At 33.6% G+C, this 14,259-nt stretch overlaps 1 protein-coding gene across 1 annotated transcript in view; it reads left to right on the top strand.

The window, feature by feature from the left end:
• The window catches only part of LOC149805296 (uncharacterized), a 174,025-nt gene that overhangs the window by 13,544 nt on the left and 146,222 nt on the right, over nucleotides 1-14,259 (top strand). Inside the window, exons 4-6 of the mRNA XM_089933924.1 lie at nucleotides 5,491-5,708; nucleotides 9,316-9,461; nucleotides 12,722-12,898. Coding sequence (XP_089790050.1) covers nucleotides 5,491-5,708; nucleotides 9,316-9,461; nucleotides 12,722-12,898 — 541 coding nt within the window. The remainder of the gene's footprint in view (nucleotides 1-5,490; nucleotides 5,709-9,315; nucleotides 9,462-12,721; nucleotides 12,899-14,259) is intronic.

Below are 14,259 nucleotides of genomic sequence, written 5' to 3'. Positions count from 1 at the left end.
TACACCTTGTATTTTGCCATGTGACTTTCCAATGAGCTCAGCAGAAACTATACATTGAAGTCAGTTTTAACTGATATGTATACCTAGATACAGTATTGTAATTACAAATAGGTCAAATATTTCATCAGCTTCCACTTAAACATGCAATGTTTTTTTTTACTTTCAAAAACATTTGAAAACAATTTTGACACAGCACCTAAAAATGATACATTAGAGTTCTTTACACCATAGTGTTTGTTTATTTAAACCATAATGATCACTGATGTTATGAATGAGAAACCTCAACATCTACATTAATAGAGAGATTATTCAAAACAAAATCTTGATTTTTTTGGATACTTTTTAGTAAATCTTTAGTGAAGTTTTGAAAACTTAAAACTGTTTGTTCTGATGGCAGTTTATTAACTATATATAAATATTTGTAAGTACAATGATTGGATCTAGGTCCTCCTATCAGTTAGAATTAACTTGAAAAAGATATGAATTTCCTGTGGCATATATATGTAGCTGAAATTGTCCCCTGCCTTTCTGAATATATCTGTATTCCATCGATTTGTTCATCTGTCACATTTTTGTAACTACTCTGCAACACCTTGACAGCCTTATGGTTAGGGGTTGAAACTTAAACAAAATCATTAGAAGGTATGTTGGTTACCAAACTGGAGGTCTGTCTTCATGGTCAAGATTACAGTTCAATATTTTTTTTCTGTAACTTTTCTCTTTCACTCTGTATCTTTAAAGCTATTTGAGATTAAGAGAATTAAGTTGGTATACTTGTATATGCTGACAAGAAGGTGTTTCTTGTACCTTATTGGAGGTGCTCTTTTCAAGGCTCAATATTTGGTATATTCCAGTACACTTTCTTTTCTGCTCAACAAATTTGGAGTTGTTTGAGATTAGGAAATGAAGCTTGGTATGCTTATATTATTAGAGGATGTGTCACATACCACTTTAGGAGTTTTATTTTCACTGGCAGGTCAGATCTCAATATTTGACATTTTCATAGCATTCCCTTATATTAACCCTTGATCTTGACATCTTTTATAATAAACCAAAGACCCATTCTGCACATAAATTTAATGCAGTTTGAGATTAAGGGATTAAGTTGCTATAGTTATGCTTCATCAATCAGTAGAAAGTATTTTGTTTACTGTATATACTCGCGTATAAGCCCATTCACGTATAAGCCAACCCCCAAACTGAACAGGTATAAACACTAAAAAGTGCATGACTCATGTATAAGCTGACTTACAACTCCGAGGCATCTCAAGGTGCACAAGGTAAGTTCTAAATGGATTTATATAGGCAAACTTGTATTTAAAAAATTACATGTATACTTATCTTGAGGTTGGTGTGCATGATTATTAAAAAGAATTAGTATAAACTTGTTTGAAAAGTAATTTATTTAATTTTCTGTTTTCTTATAAAGTTTCGAAAATAATGCTTCAAAAATTATGCTAATACCTTAAAAGCTGAGTTGTAGTTTGCTTTGATGTAAGCGACCTTTCACCATTCCTGTCAGCTTTCACGCCGGGAGAAAAAACTCCTGATTTTTGGGGTCATTCAAAACCTACCTCCCAATTTCATAATATCTTGTGATTTTTGCAGAGAACTCCTGATTATTACATTATATCTTCGATTTTCATTTCTTCTAAACAAGAAAAGTCCTACATGTTCTGTTGTATCACCTGTGATTTATTGTTGTGACGAAATAATTATTTTAGTATAAAGAATTTGCTTCTTCACTAAATAGAATGTTACGGTTAAATACTATTCACACAAATTAATGATTTTTTTTTACCTCTACAATAATAAAGAAATATAAAAATAAACCAGAACAGAAAAATAAACCACAACAATGAAATCATCTACAATTAATTTCAATCCCAAGAATGATCACTGTGAATGCTGTAACTCCATATGCTTGTTATAGCTTCATTCCCACGAAAGAAACTTACACAAGTGAGCACCTGGCATTTTGATACCTTATATACCAATGTTAAACTGGTATAGTTACCGGTCAAAATTCCCTCTTATCACAAGCCAGTTTCAGGGTTTTAATGATTAACTGACCTGTACTGCTATCGCAGAACGAAAGACAAATTAGCTGACTATCAACATAGGAGACACCGAAACATCAAGCTTTCCATTGTATGGAAAGTTGTTTGTTTAGCTAAAACACAAAACTAAAATTAATTGATGTTGATCTTAGTTGATCTATATGAGAATTTTAGCATTTATTATTACCACTCTTCATGAACATGTAAATTATGATGGTTATGCGCCTTGTACAAATAAACATGCATACCTTTTAAAAATATTACCTCAATTTGTAGAATCGCTTATGTCATTGAAAATGAGTAACTCATGAGCATGTGATTCAAAGTAAATGAAACAGCTATTAAGGACTAGCTGAAATGTTATCTGGAAGAATGTAATTTGGTCAAAACATTGAATAAAGCAAAATCTACATCTATGTTTGGGAATAAGTAAGGATTTAAGTGATGCTATGCACACTTTGCGCTGTGTAAGTATTGTTCATTATAGTTCAGCATGGTCTCCCTGGTAAACCCAACAGGCCCACGAATTATGAAGTCTGTATTTACCTTTTTTAACTTCATGTTGGAGAAATCAGAAAATATGCACATGCAAAATAATAACAAAATCAATCATAGTACTTTATAACAGTTTAATAATTGTTGGGTCACCAAAAGTTACTTTTTTTACATGCCTATGTCTTAGGACATGGAAAAAATTATTGTTTTGTGTCCCAAGATTTATAGCCATTACAGTAGTCAACAAAATGACCTAAAAACTATCAAGTTTACACAATGGCCTGTGGATAAGCCGACCCCCCCGCTTCTTCCAGGCCTTTATTTTTTTCCTAAATTATTCAGCTTATATGGTACTGTTTGGAGGTTCTGTTTCCAAGGTCAAGGTCATGTGTCTATAGTTTATGTTTTAATCACACTTTCCCTTCTTCCACTTGAATTTAAAGCTATTTGAGATTAAAGTATGAAACTTTTTATACTTATGCATTAAACCGCTCCTGTGGCCTAGTGGTTAGAGCATCCGCCTCGGATGTGGGTCATGGGTTTGATCCCCGGCTCAGTCATATCAAAGACTTAAAAAAATGGTACTAACAGCTGCCTTGCTTGGCGCTCAGCATTAAGAGGTTAGTGTTTGGACTGGTTGGCCTGGTGTCAGGATAATGTGACTAGGTGGGACATCATGCTACTTGTCTATGGCATGATGCCCCAGTGCTGGACATCACTATAAACTGCCACACTGCAGACATCATAGCGATATGACTGAAAAATTGTTAAAGCTACGTTAAAAATCCAAATCACACACACACATACTTATGCATTATTGGTTGAAGATATGTCTTGTATGTGGGATACTATCTTTGAGGTCATAGTCAAGTCTTAATATTTTGTATTGTCAATGTCAAGGCATGATAGGCAATGCAACAGAGGATAAACTCATCCCCCTCAAAACTCATAGTTTTGACAAATGATCTTAACTAGCTGGTTATTTTTGCTTACTAATACTTTTTGTTTTGATATGTTTAAAATGAAAAGAATCGGAGACTGGAAAAGACATAAATACCCAAAATGAAAACAAGAGTACAAGTGCAGATATGGGGAAATATGAGTTTTTCGTGACTGTGAACAAATCTTTATGAAATAAGAGTCCAGATCTAATACTTTAACCTATATCATAATGGTACTTTTCTCCTCTGTATGATTAAAACTAATTAATGCAACAATTCATTGACTTTGTAATTGATTTTAATGAAATGTACATGCAGTTCACTGCATTTTAGCAGAGTTGTGTATACCCAATTAAACCAGTTTGCTTAAGTGGGAATTTGATGAACATGGTTCTGCTTAAGTAAAAAACTTATGTCAATTTGATAATGTACATTTGATACAGAGACTGATCATTTTTGTGTGTGTACATACATGAATCATTTATTATTCATTTTGTTCAGATATTTAATTTTTGTAATGATAACCGCAAGCAAAAAGTCTATATATAGCAAGGGCAATTTCTTTGTAAAATAAAGAACTGTGAAAAACAATATTCACAAGATTCCTCATTTAAAGCTACCAGTTTTGAGACTTCTTCCATTAGTACAATTTAGAGTGATCGTTGCAAAAGAGAAATTATATTTATATATTTATGAGAATAAAATGAAATGATATCAAATTTTTAACATGAATTAAAACTTTTGCTGCTCAGTGTTTATGTCCAAACATGACAAACATGATTTTAAATTAAATTCTATCAACTTATATTGAGTTGCAGCAGTTTTGTAGTTTATAATAATTACATTTTTTTCAGAACATCCAAAATATATTTTGTTTATGTTTTCACTTATTTTTAAACTTTATTTGCAGTTTTGATTTGATGCATTTGATTGCTTGAGGTAGCCATCACTGTAATCCAATACTGTATTTTCCCATATCTGTTATTTGTGTAGTGAGTGAGCATATATGATGGCTGGATACCATTTAATTTTTCTGGTTACACAGGTTTGCAGCATTTGTGTTAAATCATCATATCATTGTAACTGTTATAAATAATTTAACTTGCTAATGATTTAATTGAAATAAAACTTCAATTCCATGTTTTTAAATATATGTTTTGATCAGACTATTGCAACATATTTTTTACTTGACAAAGAATATAATAATCTGATTTGCCACTGGAGACCATAAATTGTTACTGTATTTTAGTGCACCAATTACATTGATCAGTGTTACCTAGATGCTTAAACTTCTGTGATATTTGTGAAAACAAATAGCCTTGGTTCTTGCTTTTCTAGGGATGAAATTATGGAAATGAACAGCATGTTGCAAGAATATCATTTATCTAAAATGTTAAGTTTGAAAGAAAATTTTACTTGTCTCTAATGCTTAGTGCATATGGACCACCTCTAATCCCAAGGCAGATTTGACCCATCTAGGATGAGATAATGAGTGCTTTTTCATGACCTTGATGAACTATGACAATTTTGTGTCAAACGTTATGTCTGATGCTTGGGCTAAGTTGCTTAAACTAAAGTTCCTTGAGCTCCTTGTATTGCTTTCACCCCATATGATGTTAAGACCAAAAGAGTCTTGATCTTGATAATCCATTACAGCATGATCATCAGTTTTATGCAAAAAAATTTGTAAATGGCTCCAGGGACTAGTTGGTTAAATAGAGTTTTGATAAAGTGGAGTTGATTCTGCATGTACATGGCATGATATCATTACCGTGTTTAGGATCATATCCTTTTAGGCAGTATGTTGCAGCATTACTAAGAATAGATGTCAGTAGGTCAGTACCAATTAAGTCTATGCCAGATGCATGAGAAACCTGATTTTTTACTCCTTTAGTATTTTGATAATGATTTGTTAGTGTATAAAACAGGCTGTTCTGTTTGATTTTTATTAGGAATGACTCCTAATGATCAATGTCTTTTTTTCATTTTCAAAGGTCCGATGGTAATGGCAGTTACATATTGGATCCCTATAAATCTGGTATCACAGAGGTTTTTCATCCATTATCAAAGAGAGATATTCTAGATATTTTAAATAAGGGGTTGGAATTTCGACTGGAAGCACCATCTGTTGACTGGCAGAAGCGACTAGGTACTAATGATATTGGAGCATCCTTTGGATTAATCATGAGTAATCTTCTTGACCTCAAAATTGGTGAGTTTCACTGTTTATCAGATATTTTGTTGAGCAGAAAGCTGTGTCAGACTATTAGCTATACATTGTGATTTATGTTTAAACAGAACAAAAGAAAATTGTACATCAGAATAATGTTTCTGTTTCTTTTTTTGCAAAAGTTATATATAAAAACCAGACTTTACTCATTTTTATATGCCTTGCTTACGGTAAGACTGATGTAGTTTTAGTTACACAATTGTCCATGTCTTCTAAGGCCACCCCTTCTGCCGCAGGAAGTAGCATTATCAGTGTTGCCTTTCTAGATGTGAGTAATAATTACAAATAAGGTAAGAAAGAAGATCTTATGGGATAGCTTACTGTCTCACTCATCTGTATCCATCCATCTGCAATCACAATTTCATTATTGCAACTTTTTCTAAACTGCCAAGAGGATTGCAGTGAAACTTTACTTGCACATTCACCCCATGTTTTAGTAGGTCCTAAATGAAAATGATGCTGCTTGGACATCCAATATGGCTATCTCATTTGCAGCTTGAATATATTGTTATTAATGGCAGTAATACAAAACTTTTCATTCTTGCCTTGTTACCTCTTCAGGGCTGTAAATCTTGTAAATCTCATCATCCAAACTAATTCCAACATAGATAGAACATTACAGAAATTTAGAATAGAATGAACCCAGAAACAGTTGGACTACTATATCAATGGTAATGAGGCTTACTCTTCCTCTCTTCATTGGAAACTCTCAACATCAATATGTAGTCATTTTTTGTTTTGGAAAATTGCCTGCATTTACATGTTTTAATAACTTTTTCAGCTTATTAATTGAAATTTCCATGTTTCCACAATCTTTGAAGTTCATTTGTTTTTATTGCCCTCTTGTTAGTTGTTGGTTGATTTTATTGTGCTGTTTTTATCAGTGGTGCTCTTATGGATATTTGTCTGGTATAGGGTAAGTCTTTCATACTTTGATTCTGGAATTGAATTCCCTTGTTGATTAGAAATTGAGAGTTAACTTGCTTAGGCAGCACACTTACGTTTATATTGAGATAATTTAATTTAACTGCATAATCAGTATATTTTTGGTTATCCAATTGCTAAGTAGTACTGTTTTAAATTTGTGCATTAATAATTTGCTGCACTACTCGATTAGGCAGTAATAGGGCACTATTTCCTTAATTGTTACATTAAATATTTATGCTGCTTCTGCTAAGTACTCACATTTGCAGTAATAGGATAGTAGTACCCACTGTTGCATTAATAAATTATTGTCTGCCTCTGCTAAGTAAAACAAAAACCATTATGATCCCAGGAGATAATGGGGTAAATATATTAAATAACATTATAATCCCAGGAGATAATGGGGTAAATATATTAAATAACATTATGATCCCAGGAGAGTAATTATGATGCCCTTTCAGCAGCATACATTTATTCAGTACAAATTTTACATAATATTTTCTCTTTCAAAGGTACACACTCTTCAGTGGTACACAATGTTTTGTCAATAAGTCCATCAGGATTGACACTCCTGTAAACCAGGAGGGAATTGGATATTTGCATCTAAGTCGAGAGACCTAATGCCACTAAGTAGTAGCAATACTCTGCAGCCCAGTCATTGCACCAGAAGAGACTAACAACTCCCATCCCTCACATCCTCTTCTTTTCTGGAAGCATCCTAATCATCCCTTGGGGCCTTTCAATGAAGTTCATTCAAGAGATACACCCTCAGTGCAGAAAGCAACCCCAATTTAAGCCTTCCTTTTCCAATCTTGAGAAAGAAGATGTGGTAAGAAGGTTCATGAGAAGAAGTTTTTAAGGCTCATCCCCCTTTCCTTGAGAACCTTTTCTTAGCAATGAGAGGGAAGCCATCTTTCAATTTTGTTTATGTATCGATGAATTTCCTCACCATCAGGGGATGAGTTTATGTCTCTGAGGATAGAGTAGTCAGAATCCTGGTGCTTGTGGTTTAGCTTTACATTTAGATTTTGTTGTCAGCTTGCCTATACATATATATATATATCCTTCCTGGGGATCTTGAACTTGGTGGTGGATGTGGTTTCCCCCATTCTCTCTAGTCTCTCTTGGAAAACTGGAAGCTGCATAGGGATTTCCTGATTGCTCAGATTTCCTTAGAATCAGAATTTTGCCAACACTTGTGGGCCAGTTGGGATGAGTGTCTTATCTAAGTCCCAATGCATGCCCCAAAAGCCCACTTTTATCTGTTCATGATTGTGTCACTTAGATCCAGACAGGCTAATTCTTATGGGTTTTGTTGTCCTGGAAGAAGCTACCCATTACATTATGAATTTGGTAATGAGGGTGTTTTTTTTAGCCCTACTGGGGTGTGTAAACCAAATAAGGAGTCATTGTTTGATGGTTTCCTCTATTAAAAATGTCAGTGGTTAGATACCTCAGGCAGCAAGGTAGCACAGTATGCCCCTTCTCTTTGTATAGTGGTTTAGAGCCTTCTCTGTTGGACAGCCATGTCAGGGATTATCCCCGAAGTTTGTATTATTCCTGGTAGGAAAAATATCCTGGCAGACTGTATGTCCAGGAGAGGCAGGGTAATCCTCATAAAATCCTAATGGAATGGTCTCTGCACCAATCCATAGTAAGGCCCTGTTCTAACTGAAGGGAAGACACTTTTATGGACTTGTTTGTGATGAGACTGAAAAATCTCCCTTCTTATTTCTCCCTTGTCCCAGATTAGAGGGCCTGGAAAGTGCACATCTTCAGTCTTAGATGGGATTATTGGTTTGCTTATGCCTTCCTACTGTTCAGAATAATTTCACTTGTGATCCAAAAATGTCAGAACCTCCAATGCTCATCTCTTCCTGATACCTCCTCTGTGACCCCACTGATTGTGGTTCAGTGATCTTATTGACCTGTTGGTAGATAATTGTAGGACATTTCATCTTTGGTGTGAGTACAAAAGGACTTTTGTCCACAACAGCTTGCAGATTGTCCAAATTTATGCTTGGTTTATGCCAAGTGATCATTCTTCCCTGACAAGTTTTCAAGCAGGGTTGCAGATTCTTCAGCAATTTATGCAGTAGGAAACATGTTAATTAATCCTACTTCATGTGGAATTTACGCAGATAAATCAAGTTCATAATCACAAACTTTTATGGAATCAGCAAAAATACCAAAACCCATTAATTCCAGACCAAATGGAAAAGTTGTTGCAAAGTGCATTCATTCACAATATGACTCTAAGTGGCAGTTTATAGTGATGTCTAGCACTGGGGCATCATGCCGCAGACATGTGCCATGATGTCCCACCCAGTCACATTATCCTGACACCAGGCCGACCAGCCCTAACACTAACCTCTTAATGCTGAGCGCAAAGCATGGCAGCTGTTAGTACCATTTTTGTAAGTCTCTGGTATTACTCGACCGGGGATCGAACCCATGACCTCCCACATCCAAGGCAGACGCTCTAACCACTAGGCCACCGGAGCGGTCAGTATCCATTTGAAAAACTCATTAATATTTTCCCATACAAATGCAGTAAGCTTTAATTATTTATATGTCATGCCTAGTTAATATGTTACATAATTAAGTGCTTAACTAAGATATCAAGGTTGAAACATCCTGGCATTTCCCTTTATTTTTATTTCAGCTCTTTCCAGTGGACACATTAAGGTCAATGTTTATGATGAGGCATATGCAAGAGTTCATCTAGGAATACTTGGGATAAACTATAATTTTTTCACAGCTAGAATATGCTTTAAAGGAGGTGCAAGCTATAAATTAAACATTATGAAGGTATGGAGATTACATAATTCAGATTATTTTTAAAGAGAAATTCCATGTTGCATATAATGTCTGGAATATTAGTAATGCTTCATATATTTTCATATTCTGTGTGAGAATCCCCCCTCCAGTTGAATAAAGGGGGATTTTGTCAAATATAGGAAGGATTTAACAAATAGTAGTGTGATGATAAGCATTTTTTATTTTTATTTTCTAGGTCACAAACTCTATCACCCATGACTTTTATTCATTTTAGTATAAAAGACATATATTGTGCGCAACCCATAGATTAATAATGCACGAAAGTGGTCAAACAAGTTATCAAACAAGTGGCTAGACTACTACAAGATAAAGGCAGTGTCATAGAGCTCTAACTGGCAAATTGGCCTATGACACTATGATAGACATGTCTTTGATACTCTGACATCACAAATAATTTTTGGTATATTTATATATTTTTTGTTTTACTTGATAATTTCTGTACATCTGCTACCACTTCCCCCAGTTTCTTATTTGTGCTCAGAGTTGATGGTGATTTCTATTTCTGTCAACATCGTCTCAAACTAAGCCATGCTAATTATTTTATCCTCAATAGCCTCCAAATACATTTTTCTGATTTTGTTGAGACTACTTTGTGCTGCTGGAAGCAGTACTGAATGAACACATATTCATGAAACCAGATAATGCAGTTTGACAAAAGACTGTAAGAGAGGCCCTACCTCCAATTATAAATTAATTTCACAACCACCACCAGTTGAATCACTCAGAAACAACTTTATTTGATATTTATATGCACAGAGAGAGTTAGAAGGTGGACAGTGTCATGCTACTGATCAAGTATGGTCTGTTGATGTACTTACTATCATTGAATGGATTGATACTCCAAGACAACCAACATGTTACTGTCTGGCACCTGCAGATTGCTCAGCAGTTCAACCCTGGGAAGCAAAGACTCCCAGCAGAGCATTTGTATGAGAGGAATTGCTAGTCATTTCAGCAAATATGGAAATACTACCAAGAACTATTTTAACATGTTAATAAATCACTTTGTGATTCACAGTGTGTATTAATCATAAGGTGATGCACAATTGCATGATGGCCAAATGTGTCCGTAGCAGTACCATTGATGTGTATCCATTGCTTGGTATCTTTCATTCACCCACATACTACCTTTTGGAGCATGAAATCCAATGATTCTAAATGTTCTGGACCATTTATATATCTCGGATATGGTTTTTGCTTCTCTGGACTTTAAAGGTTCCTAAATTCTCATTCATGGATTAGCAGATGTTAAAAGCTTTTATGAATTTCCTCAGATGCTTTTTCTGCTTTATATTTGCATTGTTGCATATAATTTAAAACAATATCCCTTTGACTGATGATTGTAGATAATTGTATCGTTATATTAATACTTAGAACCTTTGTCAAATTGACTTGCTCTTGAATATCTTCATTGCTGCTAGAACATTTGCTCATATCATCAGAAGATTCACTCGTGTAACTCACTTCAGTCATCTCAGATGTACTTGGTGATCTAGTCAGCATCAGAGACTTTCTTGCACAATATCAAATAAAGTTTTTATCTTTTTCTGCTCATGAACTTGATCAAACATTTATCATTGCAGTTCTAAGATAATTCATAAGTTAATTTATCAGTATGTTTTGGATGTTTATTTGAAGAAAAAAACAAAAACATTTGAGCCGATTTGATAGATCTGTTTCTCCTGGATATTCTATCATTAAATGATGAGTTTGCACAAGATAAATTGGATAGTTGTCTCTTATTATTGACTGTCTTGCACTATATAGCCATCATTGTGCTGTCATGTTAAAGTATAGACATGACATTTACTTTCTTCTTCTTTTTTTGCAAACAACTGATAGATTAGACCTTTTGTTTCTCTTGATTTAAAGAAAGCGAATTGCAAATGAAATAAAAAATGATTTCCATTGAGAATTTTGCATGCAGGTTTCTAAAATGTTTCAATTTTTTCACCAGTTTTAACATTAATCAAAACAGAGAAATTGATCTATTACCATCAATATTTTTTTACAGAAAACTTACTTAACTTCATGAACTAAGAGTGATATTACTGCAAGTAAAGTAGAGAACCCATTCAATTTTTATGTAATTTTATAAAACATTTAGAAAGTTGTCAGCTATAAGAACTCAAAAGCTAGTTTGGATCTATCATATCAAATGTCAATAAGCAGTCGGAATCAGTTAGGTTAATAACTTGATAAATCTTTTCTTATAATGAAGCACAAGAAACAAATTGAGCATGAAAGAAAATTCTTGTTTTGTGTTTTTACAAATCTGTGTTATGCAGAATTAATGTAAATGCAGATATTATACTTCTGAATTTAAATGTTTTAAGTATTATCAATTGGAAACCAAGGTCTTATAAAGTAATATTTTATATATTAATTTTGGGGTTTTGAAACATACTAGAAAGCGAATTGCAAATCACTTCTGGTACAATATGTTGACAATACCTAGTTAATGCTATTCAGTTATGCATTATTCAGGCATAAATTATTGTTGTGTTTGACTAAATTAAGCTAGAGTACACTGACATTATGGTTTTGGCATGGAAGAGTTGAGAATATTTTGCACCATGATGATGTCTTAAATGTATGTTCATATTGCTCCAGTAGCTGTGGCTACTTCAGTTTTATATAGGTTGCATTTTACTGCCTTCCCACCAGTGTGTCAAGTGCAAACTGTGGATGATGAGATTGTAACTAAGTGGAACATTTTAATGGTATTTAAAAAAATTCTGATGTTAAAAACCAGTCAGTGAGAACATGCTTATTTCCTAGTTTCACTGTTAGTTGTTAGAAAAGATGTCATACTATGACTTAGACATGTAGCTCAACCTGGTCTTTTTTGGTTATCTCCTATTGTATGTGATAGTCATTATACAGAAAACAGCTGTCTTATTAGTCTGAAAGAGAATTAAGAAGAATTATTGGTTGTTGTTTACCTAGTAGGCATGTTATATCAATCCATGCCAATTAATTGGTATACCTATCTGGACCTAGAACAGACTGGAAAAAAATGTTCATTGCAAATGTCAGTCTTTTTTGTTTCTACATAGTATTAACACACAAAACAAAAATACTTCATTTACTGTATCAGACCAAAATGATAAATGTTTTAAGAATTTCGTCAACACTATATACTTACAGGATGAGGTTCCTGCAAAATACATGATTGAATCAATGCTAATTGCAAATTAACAATCGTTATATCTTCTTTCTGCTTACAGGAATTTGATCCTAAATTTGGACTCAACATTGTACAGCAATTTATAGCACAAATTCAGAAGATTATTGATGCTATCAAAACTGGTGTAGACTTATTCACATCATTGATTAATGGAGAGTTGTCCATCCAAAAAATTGTGGAAGACTTCATAACAGCTTTGAAAAATATTCCAGGCAAGGTGAGTGACACCTGTAAATTCTGACCTTCATTTGTTTTTGGCAAGATATCTTTTATCTTTTAATAAGTATAGAAGTTATTGTCCCTGTAACATGGATGAACTTGTACCAAATCTGTGAGATTTCAAAAGCATTTGATCCCAAGCAGTTACAGTAAAATAAAGTCCATTGATTTTTTTCTGTCTATCTTGGGGTCAAAATTCAACCCCATTCCCAAAAACCAAATGGCAAGTCTTGTGGTAGTCTACATTACAGCTGAATACTTCTGATAGGTGTTTCCAATTTCTGTTTCCACTTTCTTTTATTTTATTTTTTTCTGACCCAGAATGGTGCCAGCCATATCATGTACAATCATCCCCATTATTATAAGCTCATCAGCACTAGGTGTGCACAGATGATGAATGTAAACATGTTTTTTTATGCACCTTCAGTGCATGGAGATTCTTATTTGCAAGAAAGTGTACAATCTCTGCAGCTTTATAATCCCAATAAATAAGCTTCACAGTCTAATGATCTGTGTTTCATGCAGAAAGTACAAGCCTGTATTACTTGTACAAATTATGTTGTCATTCCATATCAAGAACAAAAACAAGAATTGTGCACATGTGTGATCTGCTAGTAAATCATTGTATAGTGAAGAATGCTGACTAGCTTATCAACTAAATAACAATTAACTTTACCAATTTATGGTAACCTTTATTTCAGAAATTACAGCCAGTTACTTAAACCTCTACCAGACTCATGCTCACCATAGATCACTTGAAACTGCATGAATCTATGCAATGAACAAATAACACTAAGACTTTAAGTAGCTGAACAATGGTTACAGAATGAGGAAGAAAAAAGGTGCACTGGGTTATAGCTTTTTAAATTTTATGGCACAGACTCAATATTAATAATAATAATAATAATAATAATAATATAAATGGCATTATTTAAAGAAGTTCATTTGGTCAATTGATGAATCTTTAATGTGACCTTCTACAATTATATGTATATGTTTACCAATTTTTACAAGGTGTCTTCAAACAACAATGCTATTAAAAAACCCAAAGATAATCATGGTTTGCACTGGTCCTACAAATTGGAAATATCCTTTTTTTAATTAAACCTTATTAAGACAGAACAAGTGCTCACTTAAAAAACAAAGGAATTTTTTTTAAAAAGTCCTTTTTATTTTTCCAATTTTTTCATTGATAATATCAGCTTCATTGTGACAGGTACTAACATATTTTTGTTTTTACTGAATGATAAACAAAGAACTAACTGGAAACAGGAAAGAGAAGTTAGTATACTCTTTCAGTATGGAGGTACGGAATTGGTTGAGTTGTGACTATGTTTGGTCCTTACATTCAAAGTCATA

Source organism: Sinohyriopsis cumingii, chromosome 2 (genome assembly GCF_028554795.1).
Source record: "Sinohyriopsis cumingii isolate HCF-2022 chromosome 2, ASM2855479v2, whole genome shotgun sequence".
NCBI classification, from domain to species: domain Eukaryota; kingdom Metazoa; phylum Mollusca; class Bivalvia; order Unionida; family Unionidae; genus Sinohyriopsis; species Sinohyriopsis cumingii.
This window is presented reverse-complemented; position numbering and strand designations above follow the sequence as displayed.